Below are 27,002 nucleotides of genomic sequence, written 5' to 3' on the forward strand. Positions count from 1 at the left end.
CTTGATTCCACACAAATACAACAAACTATGTGACCACCAGCTGTCTCAGGAGGACTTTTGAAACAGGAAAAGTTTCTGTCTGATATCACGAGGTAACAGATGTCCACCAAGGAGGACGAATTGTCTCACTTTGATCATTCGGCCTGTCAGCTCCTTTGCAGCAATCCAAACGCTGTGATTGAGAGTTTCAGTGAGATACTCTCATCTCACAATTGCTGGCAATTAAGGAGATGAGCTTCGAGTGGCCGATAAGATCTCCATCTCATACCAGATGATGGGCGCTTCCGCAGAGGAGGGAAAGACAAAAATGAGGGGAGATAGAGGGAGTGAAAGATGGAGACAGAGGAGCAACATATAAGACAGATCGTGTGCAAAAATGGAATAAAAAGAATGAGGAAATTCACTGCAATCTCTGCTCACCGCTGTCCTCCTCCAGTGAAAACACAAGTCCATGTGGCAGGGTTAGTCATAGTGTCTCTGGAGGTGTCAGAGGAAAAATGTAGGATTGGGTCACAGGGGGCAAAGGTGATGGAAATTAAAAAGCTGTACTTTGAGGAGAAAGATTGGTTGCAATGAACGAAAAACTCCCTCCTAAAGAGAAAACAGCTTGTGGATCGATTTTCTAATCTGTTTCAGTCTGAAGCTGGTGATAAATTTAATTACTTTGTGCCATAAGCGCTCAACAACCACTCTGTCATCAGAGGTGTGAAGGTGGACGGGGGCCCTCCCACAGCCAGAACTGGACAGGACAGTTTAAAAACCACAAGGAGGGGCAAAGAGCCTCCAAACAACTGTACTGGTGTCGCATCATTGCATTGGTTCAGAAATCTTTTTTAACAAACTGGGTTTATTTTCACAGTTAGGAGAGACAGTCTGACCCAGAACCCAACAACTAACTTAATGCGTACAGACCGACAGACACACCGGCCTGACGGATTTTTGCTCATCACAGATACAGCTGTGTGACAATATGAGCAAATAAAGAATTAATTCAATGTTTCATAATACTTCACGTGTTTAATGCTAATTATATTTAAGATTACTTTGTTTTGTAAACTATTGAACTTTCATTAATATCCGTGTTGTTGTTCACTGATACTAATTCAATTCACAGTAAAGGTTACCATTTTAAATTCACTGTATTATTACTATAAAAATGTCCCACTAAGGCCACATCTTTGTTTCAATTCTTTAATAATTTAAAGGATAATTTAGGTATTTTTAATTTGGTCCCTATTTTGAGGTTGAAGTGACAATTAAGCAGAAAACATTTTGGTATCCGTGCAGTAGATGGCTTAAGCCGGCAGCTGCAAACCAACAACAGTGGTTGCAACATATTTCTTCGGGGAAATTGCACCTGTTAAAATTATGTCCACACAAAGTGCCACTTTTTGCCACTGACGGGCTCAGACCGTTACAGCAGGTGTCTGACGATATCCTAGACAGGATACCTACGAGTGACTCCTGGTGACAGGAAACAGCAGTCTCACTCAAGGACAATTCTCGCTCTGAAATCTCATGAGAAGTGAATTGTTCATTTGAGGGATCCTTATTAAAAAATTTGTTTTGGATTTAATTGGATTGTGACACCGAGAATCAGAATCAAATTAAATTATGCCTTACTACATTATAAAACCTGGTGTTCTGAAAATATCTCCAAATGTTTTTCACCTCTATGTCAGTTCACAAACGAACTTAATGACAAGAAACACCCTACACCGCGGTGAAACATGCAAAGGGTAACATCACTGCCAATCACCATCATATTTTGTATTACCGTCATTACAGTCACTGCCATCTTTTTCAGAGGGAACAGTGGACACAGCACAGCGCACTTGCCTTTATTAGCAGCTTTATTTTGCCTCGACATAACCAGTGATGACATGTATGGCCGCATGTCATCATTCCACCGCTGGCGAGCTGTCGAGCTGGTGTCCAGCAAACCATGTGGGCTTTGTAGATAATTGGCGGACTTTCTGGGCATACATCCCACTTTGGAAGGAGCGGCTCTCACATCTAGAAATCTGACCGAGGTTTATATGTGCACCAGAACCATGACAACCAGGAGGCAGAGTTGCAGTCCTGCACGCTTCTCTAATCTTCCATTAGAGCAATTACCCACCCAAAACCCCACAGCAATAGTATCTGTCCCCCAAACTAAATTAATTCAGTCAAAATCAAACAGAAGAGATGCGCTATTAAAGTGGTAGTGTTCATTTTTATTAGGTTTTTATGTACAACAATACAGGATAATTAAATGTGGACTGTCAAACATCAAAGCTCTGTCATCTAAAGCTGTACTATAAATGAACCTGGCTGGGCCATGAAGAATATGTTAGCCTAAATGAATCCACTGCCCCCAGTCATATTAATACTCCTTGACGCACCGGCCGAGGAGGTGGAGCTGCAGCTATTTTCAACTCAAGCCTATTAATGAATTCTAAACCTTAACCAAAGGTACTATAATTCATTCAAAAGCCTTTTTTTTAGGCTCTCACACCCAACCTGGAAACAGCCAATTCTATGGCTTCATAAACCCATTCATTGTTTTAACAAAAAAAAACAACGTTCAGCCTTATGGCATCGAAATTTCCACACAGTCCCTTTTTATTTGACCACTATGTAATAACTACTGAGTTCCTATTACTGAACTACACACCATGAGCCAAAAACTCCACCTATCTGATAGTGCTGTAGCTAAATTTAAGGAAGTGAATCCATCTGCATTTAATTCAATACCAGGTCTGAATGTATAAAGAATTCCATGCCAACTTCAGTCCCTCCTAAATTGATCATCTTGTTGATATTTGCAGTGACTCTGTTGTTAAAAAGGAAGATCATAAAACAAAGACAGTTTGCTCCATACAATAACCCCCAAACCCACAAATTAAAGCAAACATGGTCCCGCCTATTTGGAAGAATCTTGCTTTATCTGGCAAGATAGTCTTAAAACTTATAAGACGGCCCTCCGTAATGTCAGAGCAGCCTGTCTAACCTTCCATTTCTTTCTAAGAAATCAGGTGCCAATGAGTTGTGTGACTTTCTACAAAACAATAGTTCATATGAGGATTTAGAGTGCATCATAGCAGGGAGACAGCACTGGTAAAAATTACAAATTATCTTCTAATTGCATCAGACAAAAGACTTGTGTCTGTACTTGTCTTGTTAGAGCTTAGAATTAATCAGTCGGGTCGATTATCTGGCATTTTCAGATAACTGGCATCGGCCGATGCCTGCAATCACAAGGCCGATAAACAAATGTCTGCGGACACATCTGCAAGCACCAACTCCGAACAGAAGTTATTGGACTTGATCCCAAACACCTCCAAAACACATCATCTAAAGATTTAGTTAATCTAGATGTTTTGCACTGCAAAGGTTTTTATGCTCGCTCAAGGTGGGTCGTCTTTGTCGAAAAAAGAGTAAATGTGCTAATGGGAGATGGAAACACTTTTGCCGAATAAGTTCTGACGTAGTGAACTTGTAACTCATGTCTGATCAGCTGTTTCCGCTATAGGCGTCTTCCCGGATAATCTCATAACGCGAGGAGACATGGCTGGTAGCAAACTGCAGCTTGAAACACATGCTGAGGACCTCTCTCCTTTTTTCTAAGATCAATGGCCATCAGGTCAGTGGGACTGGTTTTGTTTCTGCTTTGGAACCCATACGTCTTGTTTATGCCATGTGTAACGTCAACGCTTTCCTTTGCCTAATTTATTCGCTCCAAACCAGCTGATGGAAACGCACAAATTTCGCATTTACTGTTTTTTTATTTTTAGTGACATTTCAAAAGTCTGCTGAAAATCCGCATGACAAATAGATGGAAACATGGCTACCGGCACATTTACCGTAATGTTGATAAATGTGTGCTGTCCTTATAAATAAATAGAAATAAAGTTACAATTATTTTGAATTTTGTAATTAATAACTGGATGAATTGTTTTTTAGTGTGACATGAATTTTCAATGCCAATTTATTTATTTATTTTTGTTTTAATTTTATTTTACTGATTACTGGCTGAAGCTTTTATCCAATTAAGTCATTGAAAGTGACTTGCAGTCGCTATATAAGTCAGAAGTCGCACGTCTCTGGAGCAACTTGGGGTTAAGTGTCTTGCTCAGGGACACATTGTGTCAGTGGGACTCGAAACCAGGTCTCTCACCCCGGCGCCATCATTGCCCCAGAATTAAAATCCAAATATTAAATTTAAAGCGCTGTAATTAGTTTTCATGCAAAAAGTGCACAGAACGTTTTACTTTTCTTGAAATTAAAACAGCATTGTGAGTGCAAAATGAAAAACAATCAACTGTCCAATCACAGTTGGCGGAGTTTATCAGTGCTGGCACTAGCTTATGACCGCCATGACAGACAGGTACTATTGACTGTAACTTTAGTCACATTTGTGATTGACCATCAGCTGTTTTAAAAGGAGTGGATTGTGCAGCAGGAAGATGGACAGACACTCTGTGACACTAAGCTCTACCTATGTTTTTTCTTGTTTTCTTGTTTGTATGTTTGTTATCTTGGCATGAACAACATGTCTCCATATCAAAATATAAAAAGCTCCCTTCGCACAAGCTAATGGAAATTAATGACATGCAATACACATCTTCACATTTTTTCTGTGTTGTGATTTAAAAACCAATCCATTCAGTTAAAGTTATTTTAAAAAGTCAATTGTTTTTCATTTAATGATGGCATAGTAAATGCATACATAAAAAGAAAATAAATTGTAATTTAAATATTTTATTTTACTTTTTTTGTTTGTTTAATTTATTTTTATCCATAAAACACTATTTCAAGAAAGTTTGACGATTATCTTGATAATACCTTTTATCGCGATATGTTGCCCACAATAATCTTAGCACAGAAATCTTAAACTGGCACATCCCTAACGAGAAGAGAGTCTCAATCCTCCAAACTCTGCCTCCAGTATTCTCTGGAGAACACCTGGATCCCCCTCTTACTTGTAAACATGTTTTTGTTTTTCGAAAAGGAGAAAAGAGAAGACTAGATATAAAAATTATCTTGCCTCATAGTAGCTCCTCACAGCGTTGCAGAAAGCTTCATCTGCCACAATCTGAGTTTCCCCGTTGAGAAAAGCCAAGAAACGCTCCTTCACCGCTTGCAGCTGCTGCTTGTTCACCTGAGAGAGGGAAGAGATCATGCAGGAGAAAAATGAAGCAAGGTACAAGGAGAGAGTTTGGGAGGAGAAATGAGAGGAAAGATGTTGGCAGAGGAGGGTGAAATCAATTAGAAACAGATGGGGCAGAAGAGGAGAAGATGATAGGAAGGCAGGATGGATGAGAAACAGAACAAAAGTACAAGATTAGACTCATTGTTATAGTGTGACAGAGTCTGACACTGTCATTACGAGATGAGAAGAGTCACATTCTCTAACAAACGCCTTTCATTAGGAAACCGAGTTCGCCCGAAACAACAGAAGAAGACAAATCTGTGTCAGTGTGGCTCGAGAAAGAAAGAGATTCTTAAAAAGGGACCATACTGAAGATTTAGCTCATTAACTACAAATTGCCGGTATTTGATTCCAATGCCAACATTTTTTAAAGTTATAAGATCAGTTTTGAACTTATTTTAAATTGAATTTAAGCCGGTTAATTTATGTGAAAATCATACAGCCTTTATATTTTTTGTTAAAGTTACATTATCGTTGCAGGGACTAGTGGTCAGTCTCCATAATAAGACATTTCATGTTGGTTTTTCCTTTAATGTGTCACCCCTCTAATTGATCACAGATCAAGAAAAAAAAAAAAAAAAAAGTATCTGCTTCCAGTTTCTCCGAAGTAAGGATTTAATGCTTCTCTCTTTTTTTGGACTGCTGGTTGGGTAAAACAAGATATTTGAAGATCTTGGGCTTTAGGAAATTGTGATGGTCATTGATTAATCACTCACCGATCCATCTCTTTATCTATCAACTATAATTAACTATGTAGTTTGGATAACAAAAACACTTTCCAGAGGAGCAATTCTCATTCAAGCAGAGCAGTCAGGCCAGGAAAAGAAATCACTCCCATAAATGTCATCGGTCCTGGTAATTTCTGCACCATAGCTGACATATTGTGTTGTATGAGCATTTTAAGTTTTCATGAGGGACAAAATCACCAGAAGCTGCTGCTCATAAGCTGCATATGTATGAGCCGTCTGGAGGACGGTGGCGTCAGGGGAAAATTAAACCATTATTCTTCCGCTTGTTGCAACACTGCCAGCAACAAATACATTCTAGAAGTCAAAGTGCCAATTTCCAGTAACACAAAGTGGGCAGCGACTTATCTCCTGCTGACAGCTTTTTGTGTGGGATTCCTTGCCTTTTCTGTGTCTAAATGGAGCCGCTGTGGTTCGCCTTTAACCACAGCGGAGGGTAAGGTGAATTTATGAAAAGCAGCAGGTTTGTGACTGTTCACATTCAGAATGACTCAACCTTCCATTAACAGGTGGAAAATGTAAGACAGTTCATTACAGATAAGGAAATTTCTGCAGAAGGCCAGTGCTGGAGTGAAATCTGGTACAAGTACGACAGCAGCCTATCTGATGAGATATTCATGCTAACATGAAAAGAAAGAAATGAGCGGCATCTGTGACTGTGCCGGTCACGCAAGTGAGCTTAAACCATAGCTAACAGACATCCAAAAGCACATGCTGGGAGCCGGGTTTGAAAAACCTGGAGAAAAAGCACTCACAACTGCAAGAGAAACCTGATGAGAGGAATGGCTCAGCATTTCAACTAGTTGGGACCCTACACAAAAGGATCCTTTAGAGCAGAGGTCGGCAATAGGTGGCCCGCAAGCCAGAACTGGCCTGCCAGCAATAATATCTGGACCGCAGCCAGATTGCTTTGATAGCAGGAAAATAAAACAATTGATAGCGGCTGCTGCTGAAATAGATCTCAATCATGGCAGCAACAGTTACATAATCACTTCCTCTTAAGTGATTTTGCCTCCAAAATAAAAGCGCGAGAACATTTTTGCAGCAATGCTTCATGTTGAGTTTATTGTGAGCTTTTACTTTAAAAAGTTCTGAAGGACATTCAACGGAGTCTCTAGCTTGCTTGACACATCAGTAGCCGTCAGTAAACATGTGATTGAATTACCCTGAATTTTCTCAGGGAAATATCGTCCATAGGTTTATGAATGCTGATCAAACGCTGGAACGCACACACACGCGCACACACACACACACACAGCAGCAGCACTTGCTTTATTGTGAGCATGTGCAAAAGTCTCCTTATAAATCAATTTGTTTAACAAGCGAGAAAAAAACAAAAAGGGATCGATCATTCAACTCTCCCAACGGGAGTCTCGCACTTTACAGACTGAGCTAAACGTGCACGTGAGTAACCAGGAGTTTGAAATAATTAGACCATGTTCTGGACTCATTTGCCGACCCCTGCTTTACAGAATGGGAGGACAGAGCATGTCAGGCAGAGTCAGACCTGTTTATAGATCTGATTCAACAAATTAGTTCATTGGAAAGCTCTGAGCTGAGAGAAGATAGCGTGATAAGACAGCAACCATAATTTGATTGATTTATAATACAGCTATACTTCTGGTACAGCAGTGGTCGTGCATGCAGATGTTAACGCTGGGTTTTAGTTACTCTTGTGCAGCTGGCTACATTTACATAGAAGATCCTTTTATTGGCATAAAAAATGACCAACCATAATTCGCAGCTTTGACATGACAAGCTGTCAGAGAGGTAGCTCAATTTAACAATAAGATGATAAAAGGGAAGAACTTTCAAGGACTCAATGTCTTTCAAGGACAAAATGTTGAACACTTTTCAGACAAATTGCTTTGTATTGTAGAAATATTATACAGTGGAGTCCTGGTTGTGATTTACTTTTCCAAAAATGATTTGTATTTTTAATTTTCAGAGCAGATATAGGGGTGCAAAATGTGCTTCCTTGCCCTGAATAGAAAAACTCTGCAACAAAAAAATAATTTCCTGTTCTGAATCCCTTTTTTTTTTTTTTTTTTTTAAACTGAATTTGAGAGCCTCTTTCTCTTTTTCACCATCTTGTTTCAGGTGACTGCAGCAGTAATGGCTTTCCTCGTACAAATGGATCCTGCTCATGAAATGAGGGGCGACAACCGGTAAAGATGCTGGATATGCACTGTGAAAAGCGGCCTGTGAGGTTTCAGTTGAATTATTTCTGTTCGTGCTTCCCCATCTCCCCGGCTTTGTGCAGAAAATTCATTTATCCGGGAGGAGTGGGGGTCACACACAAGGAGCACCTTTGCTCAGAAAACATACAGGTAGGGGTGTCATTTTCCACTTATGGAAGTCGCTCTGCATGCTACACTCAAATTGCTGTTCTTCTAAAACCCTTGTGCCGAGTAGAGACACTCTGAGGTCAGCAAGTCAACATCTCTGAACGTTCGTGGAGCGTTTGCTCTCAGAGCAGCTTTGAGTGAGCAGAGTAGATTAGCTGCGTCGGTGATGTATTGTTTCTTGATGTTTCTTTACCCCAGTGTCTTGATAATGACAAACAGCAGAGTGGGTGGTAATGTTTGAACAGTGGATAAGACACATGCCTTTGGTGTGAGAGACCGTGGGTTTGATTCCCGCTGCAATACATTGTGTCCCTGAGCAAGACAATTAACCCCTCTGCTCCAGAGGCGTTTGACCTCTGACATACAGCAGTTGGAAGTTGCTTTGAATAAAAGCATCAGGTAAATGAGTAATTATTATAATTACATTGCCAACATAATAATGTCTGAATTTTGACACCAACTAAAAAATTACCTTTTTACTATGCAAAACCTCAATTTCATCAGCGTTTAATGTTGTTGAAATACAAACAGCGATACAAGAACGCCTGTATGTAAAAAGTTTAAACAACACATTAAAAGGGACTATATGTAAGTTTTTCAATGAAATTAATAACATTTTCATTGCCTTATTGTCAATGGGCTTAAAACTCACTTAGAAATGAAGCACACACCTGTTTTCTCTGTTGCTTGCATCAGCCACTATTCTGTTTTTAATGCGAGGACACCGGGTCGTATTCAGCTCTGTGCACGCTCTCGAGCCTCTCTCGTACTACAGCGACCACACGGCAGCTAACGACATGGAGTTCACTAACACCATAAAACAACCGGCTCACAACAAAACACAAGCTCCACGTAAGGATACAAAACAATAAAGGTTTATGTGCCGAAGCCCATCAGAACAAGGTTCAGATGATGTCGAGTAAGAACAAAGTGAGCATTAGTAAAGCTGGAGAAACAGAGAAAGTCACGTTAGCTGACAGCGAGCAGTTCCCAATGTTATCCAGTGCACAGTTATCGCTTTCCACATTCCTTCACCAACTAACGCAACCCATGTTACTATCCTGTGTACCACTGTTGATTTAGCCTGCAAGAAAGGATGTAATGGTAAAAAGCAAATGTGGAGTGATTTGTTTACTAACGTTAGCTGGCTGCGTCACTATAGGCTAACGATACAGTTGCAGTAGGTGTTTACTTGAGTTTCTAGTATTTTGTGTGAAGCTGTCTCCCTGCCTGTCTATAGCCGCTGTCACTATGCCTTTTTTCCGGGAGGATTGTGCCGATATGCGTCTCGCTGCGTTGAATGAAGTAACATTACGGAGCCGGTGTTGATCTGCCTCTGAGACAAGAACGTTGAAGTAACAGAGCCTGATGTCTGTGTGAAAAGCCACAGCCTGCGTGCAGGCGTTCCTGCGTTTATTGCAGGATTTCTGTATGAAAGTGGTTGTGTTTCGGGATTATGCTCGCTCCTGAGTTCAAGCGAGCACGTGTAGGAGCACACGCCTGGTAGCAATCTTAAAACCGCACCGCTAGTGGCCGCTGGAAACTCCATAATGCCCCTTTAATAAGACACTTTACTGAAATTATAATTAATATTTCCTGGTTGCCATGTGTCCATGATTTGACCTATTGTTTTGTTTTTTTAAATTGTAGTTTTAGATCTACTATTTTCAGAATTTGGTGGCTTTCAGTGGTGTAAACAGGAAGTATAATATTGCCATGGAGTCTGTGAGTTAACTGTGAGCTACAACGGTGAGCCCTGTTGTTAAAGCCTTTATTTCTGTACATTTTGGAAAGTGTACACTGACTCTTTATAAGCTCCATAAGAAACGGACTTGATAAAAGTGGATTTAGTAGTTGGATCAGATTATAAGGACTGACAGTTCAGACAAAAACACAATAGTACTGAAGAGATGTCATGCAAAACAAATAAACTGGGTATTCAGTCTGAGTGATGGCTCTTAACTAGATATGATTTGAGCAGATCAGACAGCCAATCATAGGAACTGTCAATCATCATGAAACAATCCCAAAACAAAATCAGCAACATGTCAAAAACTGTTTAGATGTGAAAAGAGACAAAAAAAACTACAACCCATCTCCTGTCCTGTTTTCAGTAAATTTCATGGCAAATTCCATTTAATTTTTTTTTAACTTGCACTGCTGTGGAGTTATTATAATGTAACACCATTCAGTCCAGACGGAAATGTTACAAAGTCAGACTTGTCTACCACAGAAACTTTTCCAGGAACCATTCTGGGAGAACTTTTACAGAAGGAATCAAGGACTAAATTTTATTCCTCCGCATTAGTTTAGCTCCCTAAACGCTCGCAACTGCTAACAAACACTAAGCCGTCAAGCTGGCCTTAGAAACTTTGTTTTACAATGTTTCAAAAGAGGGTTCATGAAGCAAATATAATTGATTACGCTTGAACTGCAAATACAGCCAATGAGAAGGCGTGACATTGCATTTTTTTTATAATCATAATATACCATCATAATAGTTTTGAATGTCTACCTCAGATTTGCTAAGTGATCCACTGTGGCATCAAGAGTTTCTCCCATTCTGACCATGAAGAAAAGTTGAACCACATAATTAACCATCTGGTTTTTTCAATTTTCAGTCACGAGCAAAAATCTGCCTTTAAAGAGGGGCTATTATGCTCATTTTCAGGTTCAAAATCCTATTTAGGGGTTGTCCCAGAACAGGTTTACATGGTTTACTTTTCAAAAAAAACACATTGTTTGTCATATTGCAGCTCCTCTTTTCACCCTGTGTGTTGAAGGCTTCGATTTAGCTATGAAGTGATACATCTTGTCTCTAAATGATCTTTGTTGGGAGTTGCAAATGCGCAGTTCCTAGTTAAGGACTACTAGCCAATCAGAAGCAGAGAAGGGCGGATCAGCGAAAAGACGGTAAACAGATTGGGTTCAACTGTACATGTTGCCGACCAGCTTGGCAACATGGACTGGAGCGAGAGTTTCTGAGTGGTGAGTTATTAATCTGTAACAAAAGGATCTTTCATCCATAAAGTTTTAACTGAGCTCTGTCTCTACATCACAGGAACAACTTTATGTTTGACTGCCTGGAGGGTAGCTAGTGTTTGGAAGGGAGAGGAGAGCTGTGTGCTGCAGCTCACTGTTTTTCCACCACTGTTTTTGAGGGCGTGTCGGACTAGCTCTTCAGCTAGCATTATGACACGTATTTTCATTGTGACGTCACAAGAAAGGGAATTAAAGGCTGGACTACAAACGAGCTGTTTTCAGGCAGTTCAGAGCAGTGTTTTCTGTGGGAGATGGGAACTCCCTTCGGGGTGGACTTTGGGCTTTTTCACCTTTGAATAAGGTAAAAAGGTATATAACTCAATAAAAGCCAAAAACCATAATCCCACCTCTTTCAACTTGAAAGAAATAACGATTTGACATTTTTCGTGATAATTATCAATAAAGAAGGATATAAAAATGTTTTTATCGTGATAACATTTTTGGCCATATTGCCCAGCCCTATGATTATGCTGATGTTAGATTTGTTGTTCACTACGTAAGTTAAAATCACACACATCCACACTAAAGATCGTGAAATTAACTCCAAGATTACTCAAGTTGACGACAACTATGCTTGTTATTGTAACTTAAGTGTGTAAAAAGTCGAGACTTTATCAACAAGCACATACATGTAAACCTTTAGAAATCATTTATAGTATTTAGTTACCTGTTGTAAACACTACTGTTGCTGCTCTAGAAACAACAATTAGTTATATTTCAAATATTCCATTCTAGTTCTGTTATGAATTTATTCTTTTTTCAAATACTATATTTAAAAAAAGTAATGAAAAAGAACCAATAAAACAATTGTTAAAAAAGTGAACCGATGAGCCATAGTAAACGAGAGTTGGAAACCAACATCACTGACGCAGTTGAGAAAAAATTTATGGGTGGTTCACCCAACAAACATTGTTAGATTCTTTGACATATCTGGTCTAGTTAATGTAACATTAATTTTGATTAGTGGAAGGTTCCTGTGCTTATTGCTGTTGTTGAACACGAGCAAAAACAATGCGGTGGACAAGAGAGCAGAGGAGGAGAGGAGACAGCATGAGAGCAACAGAGCAGAGAATATGTTTTTGGAAAGCAGCATCATCAAGTTTACCATGAGTAAAATCACTAAGAATGAATGTGAATGTCATTTTCAGGTGAAAATGTGTGTGGGTTTTGAGACTAATTAAATGCTATACACACCACAGTAAATACAAACATCAACAATGACACTGTGTTGTAGTTTTTCTTTCTGTGCAGAATTAATTTTTGATTTAAGTTCTTCTGTAGGTATTTAGCAAGTGGAACTATTAAATCAGAGGATTACTGGTCATAATGCAGTTGCAGCTTTTACAGTGACTCAAGTGTTTATTCAGACAATGGCATAAAATTTCCAGAGCATTGACGTAACATGGTGCATGTCTAAAAAAGGCTATAAAAAAAGTTTCATAAATTAGCATCCTTCTTAACACTGTGTACAACACCTGCTAAACCTGCTATAACAGCTCTGACTGCTGAGTTTCCCTGTGAAGAGAAGATGTTCCCAGAATACAGAAGAGATTCTGCTGGTGTGGTTAGATGGCTTTTACATTTCCAGTTGTGATGGTCAAACATCCAACCTGCAGCGGTACTGTCTGTGGTAGATCAACCACAGGTGTGTGTGTGTGTGTGTGTGTGTGTTGTGCACATTAGCGTTTGTTTATGCTTGAAGGCTTTAATTTTAGTTCCTTCCTCACCACGGAGGACATGATAGGTTATGGAGGACAGTTAACAGCCTATTTGGGCAGCAGTAAGGACCTCCCGACGGCAGATCAATAATTACGAAGAATGCTCCGTGCGTGTGTGTGTGCGTGTGTGTGTGTATCATGCCTCTACAGAGAAACTACCATTTCTCTTCATTCCCGGTAGCACTTTGAGCTGTCAGGATGCAGCTCTGGTGATAAAACATGTACCAGGCCAGAGCAAGACATATGTGTCAAACGTCTCAGATTAATGGATGGAGGGCAAAGTGAGTCTGTAAACACCCTTTGACCAGGAAAAAAAAAAACACACGCACACACACACACAGTATGGGTAATTGCCTCAGTGCCTGGGTACATGGAGGTAATTATATCCGACTGTATTTCCATGGCTGCCACTTATTGGAGAACACACCTGCCTGCATGCTCTGTAGTCATTTACCGGTTTCAACTGGCCAACTTCAGCAAACTCTGATCAGGTGAAGAAAACGAGTCTGTCTAAAGCAGATTCGCAGATAGCAAAAATCTAATATAAATTGAAAACATTATATTATATTATATATAGTTTATTCTCGTTCTATTGACAGAACAGAAAAGGTGGAATGGTGTCATAAGGGCACATGCAACACCCAACAAGTATAGCACACATACGTACACACCCACTAAAATCATGTATGGGCAGTGGGGGGGGGGGGGGGGTGAACCTCCCTACTTACTCAAGTAAAAGTCATCCAGTAAAATACTACTAAAGAAGTACTTGGTTTTAAAAGTAATTAAGTGTCAAAAGTAGGGGTCGACCAGTAATTGGTCTGGCCGATCATCGTGGCTCGTTACTGTAAGTAAGTGCAGCAAAACCAGCAGTACTAGTAAAAGGCTGATACTGCATCAGTATTATAAGCAGGAACGTGTACAGGGCGATGTTTTAATCCGCTCCGTCTCATCCACCGCAGCTGTGATTTGGTTTTACAGGAGCACATGTGTTAGCTCGGCTAAATGCTAGTTTGTCCGAAACAAGCTAAAACGACATCTCTCTGTTAGCTGAGATGCTACGTACCTTAAAATTTAGCAAACCTTGCTTGTTAAGAGAAACCAGCTCCTCTCTACCAGCAGCAGAAGAGGGAGGAGGAGGATGAGCGACTGACTGACAGACGTCTATTTTCTAAACGTCACTCAGTATCTTGAGGACAGGAATATAGTTTATTTTTATGTTCCATTTGTTTCCAGTGAGATACTGATTTTATATTGTGACTTTGCTGCTGTAAACTTTACTTTTGTTGCTGCTTTGAAAACAGTTAGTTATAATAAAATATTTCATTTGATTGTTCTGAATCTGAATTTGAGTTTGTGTTCTATTCTATTCTAAATTTTAACACCAAAATGTTGCAAATGTATATCTGTTACAAATATCGGTCATCTGTCTTTAATTGGTTACTAATAATCAGTATCGCGATTGGCCTGGGAAAAAAACGTATTGGTCGATCCCTAGTCAAAAGTACTACACATTCAAACCTATTGATTAAAAAAAAAAACTCTCCATTATCTCTTTATATTCACAGTTTGAATGCAGCACTGTAAGTTCTAGTGAATCACTATAAAAGTGAGTCACAAGAGGACAAGTGGATATTCCCTATACTGTGCGGGGGATTAAGCTCTTACCATTCCTGTAAAATTCGCCTAAAACGCCTTTCCAAGTCATACCAGAAGTAAATTGAATGCAGTTCTTGAGCAATTTAGAGTAAGTGCATGGATTTGGGCTTCTCTGAAAGATAACACTCTGAAGTGTCTAACCCAACAGTGAACCTTAAACGATGCAGCCCCCATGCCCTCTTTCGCCTAGAATGAACTCAACTTTTGCAGCACATGTCCCAAGACACAAAAATAATAGGATCGACTTAAAATGCCATGAAACAGGATGTCGTACAGGCTCAGATCTGTACAGAATTTTACATGTTCGATAATAGTCTCGCCCTGAAGACATCTACATTCACTCAAAGTCAAAGCGCAACCCACTGGCAACAGGAAGAAAGACATTTTTGACACAAATTATTTGATTTACGTAGCACTTTCAAAGCGTGATCCACACTTCTAGGGGACACAGGAAGTGAAGATTATCTCCTTCACAACTGGTCCAAAACGCACAATTATTAAGAGCCGTCTCACGACTTCTGGCCACTTTGCCGTGGCCACAACAAGCCTCAACACACGTCACGCCACAAAGGCCCTTCCAGCGCTGCTTGCAGCTTTAATATTATTATTAAAACTGAAAGTGAATGCACCTGAAATGTAAGTAATAATCCCTTAATTATGTACTTTGTTCTGCACATCTCACCATGTTTCCGTTTCAGCAGGTGCCCTACAGCTGTTACTGCACTTTATTAAAACATCACAGTCTGTTCCTCAGACACTAGAATCAGTTTCTGACTACAGCGCTGTCACTCTCCTTTAATAATTAGCTTAGGCAGTACTGCAAGGCAGTTATTTTTTCCACACTTTTTACCATCACTCCAGCTCCCTAACCTCCAAACATACAAAACGCATACAGATGCACACACATACACAGCCCACTGAGCTGTCACACAGTTTCCAGAAATTCACTGATTGTTTCCTTTTGCTTCAGACTGAAATAGTTTGTGCACAGCAGAAGTGACAGGAGGAGAAATTTATGTCACTAAAGAGTGCGTGTGCATGTTCACCACAGCTCCTCAGTCACCCCTCGCCATGCCAGAAGATACAGGCCCATTTGTCATCCAACATGTCATTTTTTAAGGAACAGAAACAGGAAGTTGTTTGTGTGTTGACCGCTGCGGGTTTATGACTTTATTACAGACGAATTGAAGTGAAAACTATTTCAACAGCCTCAGTGGTCACAGAGTGATTCTAACACAGAGAGCAGGGTTGGTTATTTAAAGGGCTGAAACTTATAATTATTTTTATTTATTAACAGCTGAAAAATGACGATTAAAAAAGAAACAGACTGATTTTTCAGTCATGGTATAGGTGTTGTCGTTGCATAGTTTGTCCATCCTTTTGGCAACACACTCCACAAATCCACCTCAAAACACAGCAATCAGCTGACATAAGCAGCTGTACTTTTGTTCAAAGTACTACTTATAAAAATGTATTATTTTTAAACTGCATTATATCATGTTATCTTGGTGAGGTCTCATAACTACACATAACAAATGTTAGGGATTATCTCAAAACAACAAACAGCCTATCAAAACTCTCCTTAAGAGGGGGCAGGAAACCCTAAACTGCCCCCCCCCCACACACACACACACATAACCATGGCAACTGACCTTGTCCTGTGTTTAATTACCTCTCATCAAAGGGATACTCCTTTTCACGCCCAGGTGAGAAAATCCAGGACACCCTGAACTACTTTGTGTAAACAAAGATTGCAGTCTCCAAGTCACTCAAAGCATTAACTCGTTTAATTAAATAATCTTTCAGTTACTTGATTACCTCTATTTGATTAGTTATGTTACCATCTTGTTGCTATCGGTTGTTGATATTATTGCTGAAAAGAATCTAAATAAGTTACTTTTGCAGTGTTTTCATTTTCAGCAAGGTTCCCTTCATTTTATGTGTAACCAGTGCTTGTTCACAATACTTTCTCACACACCTACTTTAGAAATGAGAAGAAAGGAATGTCATACTATACTCTATTAATTGCAAGCTTGAATTTAAGGTTAAGTAACCAAATTTCCCAGTTCCTGAGCAAATATTGTTTTAGGATTAATCAGAGCTTCAATTGAGGTTTGATTGTGGGAAGATATTTGATTATAATAGATTTTCTTTTCCTTTAATATTGACATATTAAAAGTTTAGAAAGACAGTCCCTCGGGAAACCGGAACCCCCCCCCGCCCTCTGGGGAAACGAAGGACTGCCCTCTGGGAACCACGCCCCAACAGACAAAACAGCGACACACGCTGTTGCTCGCTCTCTTGACCCTCTTCTCTGGTTCTTTGTGCTCTGCTTGTTCCTGACTCTTCAACGGCACTTCGGCACGCGCCCGGCAACGTCCTAAGAGTTTGGCCCGGCGCAGCGAATGGCCTTTCGTTCGCTTTAAGCTACACACGCGAAGTGCCACGACATCGATTTTTCCCTTGTTTAACAGCAAGTTTACTTGTTTTATTTTCTTTCTTTTTGTTTGTTAAAAGTTATCAGTCCGTGTCCCGCCAGCAGTAACAAAGGACGACTTAAACCTGACCCGACAGGGTTGTGAAGGCCCCCACTGCAAGTTTCTTCAATAAGCCTACCAGAGACGGACCCCCGGAGCAGAGAAAGCGACTGGCTGACAGCTTTAAGCTGTCCTAACCGAGAACGCACGGACTCTGCCAGTGTGAGGCCGTTTACCAGCAACCCGGCGGGGAGAAACACAAGCATTCTGTGGTCAGTGATGTCCAATAGTTGGTTAATCCACCATATGTAATCCTTGAAAGTCCCAGACAAATTTAACCGAGTTATAAATGTAAATGCTCCGTACTTGTATAGCGCCTTTCTAGTCTTTTCGACCACTCAAAGCGCTTTTACACTACATCTGCATTCACAAGTCATACAGTGCTCAAACGGAAACTAACATTCACACTCACTCATACACTGCTGGCGGAACAGCCGCCAGGGGCAATTTGGGGTTCAGTATCTTGTCCAAGGACACTTCGACACGCAACCAGGGGGAGCAGGGGATTGAACCGCCGACCTTCCGATTAACGGCCAACCCGCTCTACCTCCTGAGCAGCCGCCCAATCTAATTATCATCTAATTGCATTCATTAGCTGCCGTATGAGTCAAATTCTCCCACAATAGACCTCCATTCATCATTGTTTATTTCTCTGATGTATTTAACTGCATTTTTATATCACCTTAGTTAGCTAATAAATTCACTGTAACCAAGGAATTGTGTGTGTTGCCTATTTCCAAGTTCCTGCCAAGAGAATTTACCCCTTTCAGATGAGTTGACTGACTGATTTAAGATAATTGAGCGATTATTAACTAATTGATCACTGGTGAATAATTGTATAATTATTAAAATGCTACCCAGAGGTCCGGAGACTCTGGGTTAATAACAACTGAGGTGGTGCCCCGAAACGAGAGATTTATGGATTAATATTTTCTGAATATTAAAATTCATAATTGGGTATTCTCATAAATTTATTGAAAATCATACTAGCTTTAGACCTGCTACATCAGTATCAGGCTCTACTGAAAACCTCAAATTTCTGTACATGTTTACAGAAACTTTCTTTGTAATTATCTGTCAAAAATACACACACACACACACACACACACACACACCCCCCTCCACATTGTGCCCCATGGTACAACTCCCCTAATTGTCATGGCAACGATCTTTGCAGCACATGCAGAGTGTCAGCATCACTGGTGCAGCAGCCAATCAGCATCACGCACACTTGTGCACACACAGCAGTACACATCATCAACAATTACTAATACTTCAACTGTGATATAAAGAGCAGCAAGGCATTCTAATAATTTCGATTTCCCAGCAAACCAGGACCAGAACCCATCTACATTCCCGCCTGGTTTCATTGCTGTGGAAAGGTCACGTAGCAAAGAGTTCATCCTCAGGGGAGCAGGAATGAGATAGGTACATATTCTGACAACCTACCAAGCGGGTTGTTCTAGAGGAAAAGGTCAGAGACTCTCCAAGATCATTAGGGTTCATCCATTAGGGAGGAAAAATATCTGCCGGGCACTTGTACCTCAGGGGGTTACTTCTGCAGTTCCCAGGGTGTACATGGAAAGGTTACGGAGAAGCTCACATAATTTGAATAAAGTAAAAGGATTTGGTAAAAAATATATAATGACTACATCCACAACACACAAAATGGTGCAAGGCTGATGTTCAGTACATTTATTGTACTAAATTACAATCCCCAATAATCTGCTAATGGCTGACTACGCAGGACACACCTCCCCCCCAGCATGAGTCAGTGCAGCACATGAACACGTCCTCCTGCGATTCAGAGTGCGTTAGAAAAACAGAAAGCAAATGTTTTTTTATATAAATAGATAAATGGTGAAAAATCCCTTTTCTACCACTCCAAGTGGTGTTTGTATGAACACAAACTCATAAGACCAAAAAAAAAAAAGGAGAAACCAAGACCGTGTGTTTTAAAAAGCCATCTGTTATCCCCTGTTCCTTTATCATAATGGTGAAGACAAAGGAGCTTGTTTGAGGACATCAGAAGTGCAATAATTAGCAAACACAAGACCTCCAAAGGTTATAAGGCCCTCTCCAAAGACCTTGGTATCCCTATTTCAACAGTGCGTAATGTTATTAAGAAGTTTGCCAAGCATGGAACTGTCAAGAACCTCCCTGGACATGGGGGGGGGGGATTGATGAGAGAAGTCTGCGAAGGTTGGTGGGAATGGTGGACAAAACACCACGTCATACATCCCCAGACCTGAAGGCCAACCTGGAACAATCTGGGGTCATGGTTTCAACAAGTACCATATGCTGCACACTAAACCAAACAGGGCTTCATGGGCGAAAGCCAAGGAAGACACCATTGCTGAGGAAAAGTCATAAAAAAGGAACGACTAGTCTTTGCCAAAGAGTACCTGGACAAACCACAATCCTTCTGGGAAAATGTTCTGTGGCAATGCACACCAACAGTTTGTTTAAACTGTCTGTTTCTTCTTTGAAATTACAATATTTAAGTTGAAAACCAACAACCAAAGTTTCTTTGTTAAATTACGTTGGACCTCCAATTAAAAGATCCTGATGATATAAATTTGGTACATTTCTATTTATGTCTGAAGATATTGTAAAGGTTATGTAAAAAATGAAGGGGTGCCAATTATGGTGAGCAGGACTGTATCTAATGATTGTGTGTGAATCAATATTTTTATTTTTAGCAGTGCTAGCAGCAAGGCTCTATTTATGTCGATCACGACCAAATACCTGAAAAAATAATGGCATCCCCATCTGCCTCAGCTGTACTTTGTGTTTATTGTATGTACGCAGAAGCAACAGGTTAAGTCTTGCAGAACTTAAATGAGGAAACATTTCAAACTGAACTCCTGCTGCGTCTGCGATGTCGCATAATGATTAGGAAATGTTGTAAAAGCCTCAGAATAACATCAGGCTTCTGTTGTCAGATGTATTACCGAGCAGCGTTTATGAACAATCAGTGAACCTGAGAAGAACAAACGGCACCATCAGGACCATCCCAACAGATCGGTGAAAAAACACCAAGTTTAGTTCCCCTCTTAAAACTTAATTCAAAAACTTGGATATTTATACTTTCACCCTGGATCAAGTTTAATCTTCCATCTAGACCTGACAAAAACCTGCTTTGGAACGGATTCATTTCAGATTAAAGCTGCACCTTAGCAAAGTTTTACCACTCCACAACTCAAATGTCACAGGTTCAAACCCCACAAGCCAAGATGCAACCTATGAGTGTCAGGGATGTAAGCTACATAAAAACAACAATACACCAGACAAAATGTCACCCCCCCACCCTGCTGCCTGGCTGTTTTCTGTCTAAGTTATATCTGTTTGCCAAACTCTGAATTTAATTTTCTACATTCCTGAGCATCAAACTGTTCTCATTACCTCTGAGTCTCAGTTATTTTTTAAACCTCCTCTCAGTCTTATCTCCTGTACACAGACACCAGTCCGTCTGTGCAGCTCTGAGTGAGAGTGATCACTCCCTGAAGACAAACACTTCCTCTCCTCCCTTTATAAACACCACCAGCTGACCGCTGTCCACACACACACACACACACACACACACACACACACACACAAACACTGACTTTAGGTTTTTAAAATGAGGTCAGGGTCAATTAAAGTTCAGTGAATCTCTGTGATGCTAATAATGTTAGAGGAACATTTTGTGTGATGATGAATTACCTTCATTACATCCTAACTGCTGAAGACGCAAATATCTGCTTCCTTCACTTTCTCACGCCCATCGTTTTTTCAATAAGTAAATGCTGCAATTTCCAGGGTCTCACTGACATTCCACTTTTAAATCTAAGCGACTGACTGACTGGCAGAGAGAGCGGAAGGCTGAGACATTTTGTGACATTAGAGTTGTCTATGGGTAGCTCTGACCTCAATAAATTTTTCTAAGGATATCTTTTTCCCCCAGTGGATTTGGTGACCCCTGACCTTTACTCTAACACCACATTCACACCAAACTTTAGATTTGTAAGGTTCACTACCTCGTGCAATTGTGTCCAAAGAATGAATTATGTATTCTGTACTCACTCCACCCTCAAGACAAAATGTCAACACAGCAAATAAAGACCTGAATACACTACAAAATGGATGCTATCGCAGACACTGTGCTATGGACACATGGACTTGTCGAAAAATACAGTCGGTGTTAAATAAATTCTGTACAAACCTCACAGACACCTGCACAACAAATTGAATCACCTGCGGGAACAGAGGATTGGACAAAGGAGATAACTTCTGTTGACAGTGGAACATTGCGGCCACATATGATGGTTGGACATGTGATTCCAAAGCCATGGCCTTAAATGTGCTGCTCTAACAGCCCCCTCTGCCCTGGGTTTCTATTTACAGATGTGTAAGTAGTAATAATGTAAAATTTTAAAGGGGAATTTATCTGTTTATTTTTACTATTAAAAACAAGTACAACATTTATGATACTACAAAGCAGCAGCAATTGTAATGAAATTCTTAACTTCAATTAGGTGTTTAGGTTTTATGTTAATACTTTTTAGTTTAATAGCTTGTTGTTTTTTTACTGATGGGATGGAGAAAAAGTATGAAAATTGTGTTCCACTGATCTGGTCCTCCATTATTCAGGTATATACATTTTACAAAATTATAAACGCAACACTTTTGTTTTTGCCCCCATTCATCATGAGCTGAACTCAAAGATCTAAGAATTTCTCTGTGTACACAAAAGGCCTATTTCTGTCAAATATTGTTCACAAATCTGTCAAAATCTGTGTTAGTGAGCACTTCTCCTTTGCTGAGATAATCCATTCACCTCACAGGTGAGGCATATCAAGATGCTGATCAGACAGCAGGGTATTGCACAGGTGTCCCTTAGGCTGGCCACAATAAAAGGCCTTAGGCTGACCACAATAAAAGGCCTTAGGCTGGCCACAATAAAAGGCCACTCAAAAACGTGTAGATCTTTGAGTTCAGCTCATGATGAATGGGGGCAAAAACAAAAGTCTTGCGTTTATAATTTTGTTCCGTCTAGGTATATTTGGGAGAAACAACAAAGCAACTTCTGCATCTTGTTAAATCTCAAGTTATGTTACAATTCTATAATAATATTTTTTACTATCACAGCCTTAAGCCTCCCGTCTCTGTCTGGTTCCTCTGTACCATCACCTGCTTTCACCTCAAAGGGTGATTCATCATCTCTGCTTTTCTTCTAAAGATTTATTGCTTGATGCCTCATTTCCTGTAGACACAGGCGCAGCTATCACCACGACTTAAAATTAGATTTCACCACATGGAGGTGCGAAGAATCAGTCCTCAGCTGCTTTCTGTCAGGCATCATCAAACTTCTGTCTTAAACCTCCCAGCAGTCAGACAAACTGTCAGTGTTATTGTGCAACAGCTCAACCTGTCCAGGTAACAAGCTGACCCACACATGATCACATGCAAACACACCACAGCAAGTTTCAATGCCAAGAGTGTACACAGGGTTTGCATAGATGTCAGAATGATACAGCAAATATACCTGACAATTCACAGTCTGTGTTTGGTTTGTTGGCAAAAAATTCAGTTTCCAGACAACTCTCCAAGTTTCTGAACTCTACTCCTGGAGGGATGAACACCATTCTTCCAAAAGACATTCAAGCACAAAATATTCACATTAAGGAAGCTGGAATCAGATCCTTTTGAATTATTTTCTTAAGAAATTTCTCTAACAGATTAAACACTTATTTTTTAGATTAAATGAATAGTTGACAACTAATCTATTAACCGATTAATAGTTGTATCTTTGCAGCTGTATAAATGCCTGTAACAAATTTCTTGGCAATCTATACAATAGTTTGAGACATTTCGCTCAAAAGCTGAATGTTGCTCATTTGCCACGCAGGTGGGAGTGACCTCGTCTTCTTTACCAAAAGTGGCATTACATACATACCCTCAATAGATTTTCAACTTGTGATTTCTGGTTCACATCCAGGAATATGTCTCTCTGTATCAGACAAAGGAAGCATTGCTCCGATCACCGTTTCCTCAGCCGTTTCCTCATATTGTTTCTCTCTCATTGTTCTCCACGTGAAAGATAGTTTAATGATGAGAACAGTGTTACAGCACTCAGGATTCACTGTCCTGCACTGAAGTGACATAAAGCAGAGACACAAAATGAACGGTCACAAATTCAAACACGAAACTTAAACTTCAGTCAAACTGAGTCAATGCAATAAGTATATGTGAAGATATTCAGATATGAATTATGATATATTCCAACAGCATCTTCTATTTAAAGTTTATATTTGTTCCCAACTGGACTCACTTTGTAAAAGATGTGATTTCACTTTGATTTGTCTTGTGGATGCATTTTTTCCCCAGCCTCTTTCAGTCTTCATTTCTTACAGCAATGAATTTTAGTTTAAACTTTCAACTACTTGCAAAAAACCTGTGGTCTGCAACATTAAAACGTGCATGGCAGCTGCTCGTGGCGCAGCTCTGTGTATCATCTGTAAAATTTTACACACATAGCGTTTAAAGTATAAACTATGGAAAATGCACACTCTTTGTTTTACCTTGGAAAAAATTATTTGTCTTAAAAGCGTTAATTTGTCTGAAAATACACAGATACATTTTTATCGCAGTGTTTATACATTTACAAGGGGGATATTCTGCTGTCGGACTCCCCCTGAAAACAGCTCTGTGTCCAGCATCCAGGCAATCTGGGCACAAGCCCAGGGATCCTTGGGAGACTCCTGATTGTCAGTTTAATATGTCAGTTTGATAACTGACCAGGTATTGATTGGCAGCATGCCACAATACACTGTGTAGATTGGCTACTGATAAAGGTGGGTGGGCATAGAGCTGATTCACGATCAGTTAAGTAAGTTAAGTTAACGTTAGTTAACTCTAGGAAAGAAACGGAAAAAGACAGAGGTGACGCCAGTCAGCAAACAGAATGAGGTAACACCGCCTCATCGGCAGTGGCAGGTACCATCATCTCTTGAGGCCCTATAACTATGGGGATCGATTACATAGAGCATCCGGGAGGAAATTCTTCTCAAAGGGATTTCAGCATTTCAGAATCCGGCTAACCATCCGGTCTCACAGAGGGGGAATGAGGCCGGCGGAAAGACACGCTATTATACTATTATTATATAGTCACCGTCCACCAGAAAAATACAATGCTTTGCTTGTTGCTAGCTGGACTTTGAGGACTTGATCGGCTACTTTGTGAAGAAAAAGACAAGAACATAAGAACTTCTAAAGGTGTTAAACTATTATGCTATCTATGAATAAAGTAACTTAGGCTGATATAATCGGTTGTGATTATGTGACCAGATAATGAATGTTTTGCTGAGTTTTTTGCATCATTATGGTGTGATGCTGCTATAAACCTGTGTGAGAGTTAGTTTGTCAGTGCAATGGCTTTTGGATTGTGTGAAGCACCAAGCTCACTTAGTGACTTTCTTTTGCAAACTGCACTCAGCAGTGTTGTGTTATGATGTTGTATCTTCAGTCAGTCGTGTTTCAGGATTACTAGTGTGCATTCTGCTTGGCTGATTTTCAGTGAACGCTATTTTGCTATAGTATTGAGCCATACACTGTCTTGGGATGATTGAATTCATTGTATAATTGTATTGTGATTTGTGAGTGAGATGGCAGTACTTGCTTTATTGAACTGGACAGGCATACTTGCTGCCTGCTCAGCTGCACTAGTCATCAACTTTTCACCAATGTGTGTGATTTGACATGCCAGCTTGGCTGGAAGTTCAAATAGCCTAATTATGGTGGGCCTTAGCATCGTGCGTGTCTGTGGTATAGTCTGTCTGGTGGGGGGAAGGTTCTATCAGGTGCCTGTAGTTTAACATTGGAAAAAAGGTTGAGAACCACTGTATCAACACTTTGTTTCCCGAGACATTGTTTTTTAACTGCACAACTTGCAGAAAGTGTGTTTGAAATGATGGACACACCAACTCTATCAGCAGAGCAACAGCCACTGCTGCACCATTTCATAAAAATGCAAATAGTACACGTGTCACTTTGTTCAAACTTCCCCAAATCTCAGCCTGACATTTAATTTTCCAGAAAACCTCTAAATGTCGACGAGACCTTTGAATGAGTTTTTGTGGGTTTGAATTATGATGATGTGCACAAAAGTTATTTAGTGGAAACCAAGCAACACCAACATACACTATACAAAAAGGTTGTAATATTATATATGGCAGAACAGGCAAATGAGTATAATATCCTGAACATTGGTCATAATAATATACATAAAAAAAAAATTCTCACCCAATGTCGAAAGTGTGGGACGGAGAGTGAAGTTAAAATACAGTTGAAACTAGAACTGAAATGATTAATAGATTAGTTGAATTTTAACAATTCTAATAGTCAAGCAATTGTTTCTGAAACATTGGATGGATTTGGATGTGCTGCTTGTCTCTATTTTACAAGATGATAATAATAGGGCTGTGCTATATGACAAAAAATTAATATCCCGATATAGGTCATTTTATATCCCAATAACAATACATATCCCGATATAGAACATTTTGGGTAAATTCAATGAAACATTGCACACAAGGCATTTCCGACTGTAAGTCAGGATATTTCTCTGCATAATAAAGGTGGGGTAGCTTAAGCAATTCTGGAGAAATTCAACACCATGAGACATACCATGATAGAGCAACTAATGTAACTAAGGTTAGCTAGGTTGTGGATTAGCAAACTGACGCTACTTGCTCCTGCAAAGCTAACATGAGAGCAGAGCAGAGCAGCAGCACCAGACAGCGACACTCACAGCTCTCCTGCTATTATAGCTAACATCACAACAACAGCATGTCTTGGCAAACTATAAAGTAAGCTGCATGTTCGTGGGCAAGTCATTTAAAGTGTGCTTGTAATAGGTTTGTAAAGTGTCCAAAGGGAGTTCCCATCTCCCACAGAAAAGTCTGCTCTCAGCTGCCTGAAAACAGCTCGTTTGTAGTCCAGCAGCTTCCCTTTCATCCCTGTAACGACACATGGATGAAAGCAAAATGTGCGTCATAACGCTCGCCAAGCAGCTAGTCCGACACGCCCTCAAAAACACAGATGGAAAAACACTGAGCTGCAGCACACAGCTCTCCTCTCCCTTCCAAACACTAGCTACCCTCCAGGCAGTCAATAGACATAAAGTTGTTACCAGTGGCGGCTGGCCAATAGAGGGCGCTAGGGCACCGCCCTCCCTGGTGGTGGAAACTTTTTATATCGATAACACAGTGAAGCTAGCCATGCTAGGCAGAGTTTCGGCCTTGCGCGGCCACAATGAGGCCGCATCCTCTGACAACCCTGGCGTTTTCAGAGCTACAGAGGTAAGCTGTATAGTTTACAGGCAGCTCTGAAGTGTTAAGATGTGGTTATTTCCAGTGGTTGAAGTACAAATTACAGGTAGCCTATTTGTACTGTACTTGATATTTTCTTTTCATGCCACTTTCTGTTTATGTTTTTGTATATTAATATAATATTGGCATTAAATAATTTCTGACTATTTCACAAAGCACTGGTAATCTTGCAGTTTGTGTTAAATTGTATTGGGACGTTATGGCCCACCTAAAATATTTTTCCACCAGCCGCCACTGGTTGTTCCTGTGATGTAGAGACTGAGCTCAGTTAAAACTTTATGGATGAAAGATACATTTGTTACAGATTAATAACTCACCACTCTGAAACTCTTGCTCCAGTCCATGTTGCTAAGCTGGTCGGCAACATGTACAGCCGTTTACCGC

General features: G+C 40.1%; 1 protein-coding gene across 1 annotated transcript in view; it reads right to left on the reverse strand.

Annotated features, from left to right (window-relative positions):
• Positions 1–27,002, reverse strand: part of cadps2 (Ca++-dependent secretion activator 2) — a 244,423-nt gene that overhangs the window by 182,489 nt on the left and 34,932 nt on the right. The window contains 1 exon segment of the mRNA XM_038705806.1: positions 5,033–5,146. Coding sequence (XP_038561734.1) covers positions 5,033–5,146 — 114 coding nt within the window.

The sequence above is a fragment of the Micropterus salmoides genome, unplaced genomic scaffold (assembly GCF_014851395.1).
Source record: "Micropterus salmoides isolate LMB-PRFRI ecotype aquatic unplaced genomic scaffold, ASM1485139v1 Ms_hic_scaffold_8, whole genome shotgun sequence".
NCBI lineage: Eukaryota > Metazoa > Chordata > Actinopteri > Centrarchiformes > Centrarchidae > Micropterus > Micropterus salmoides.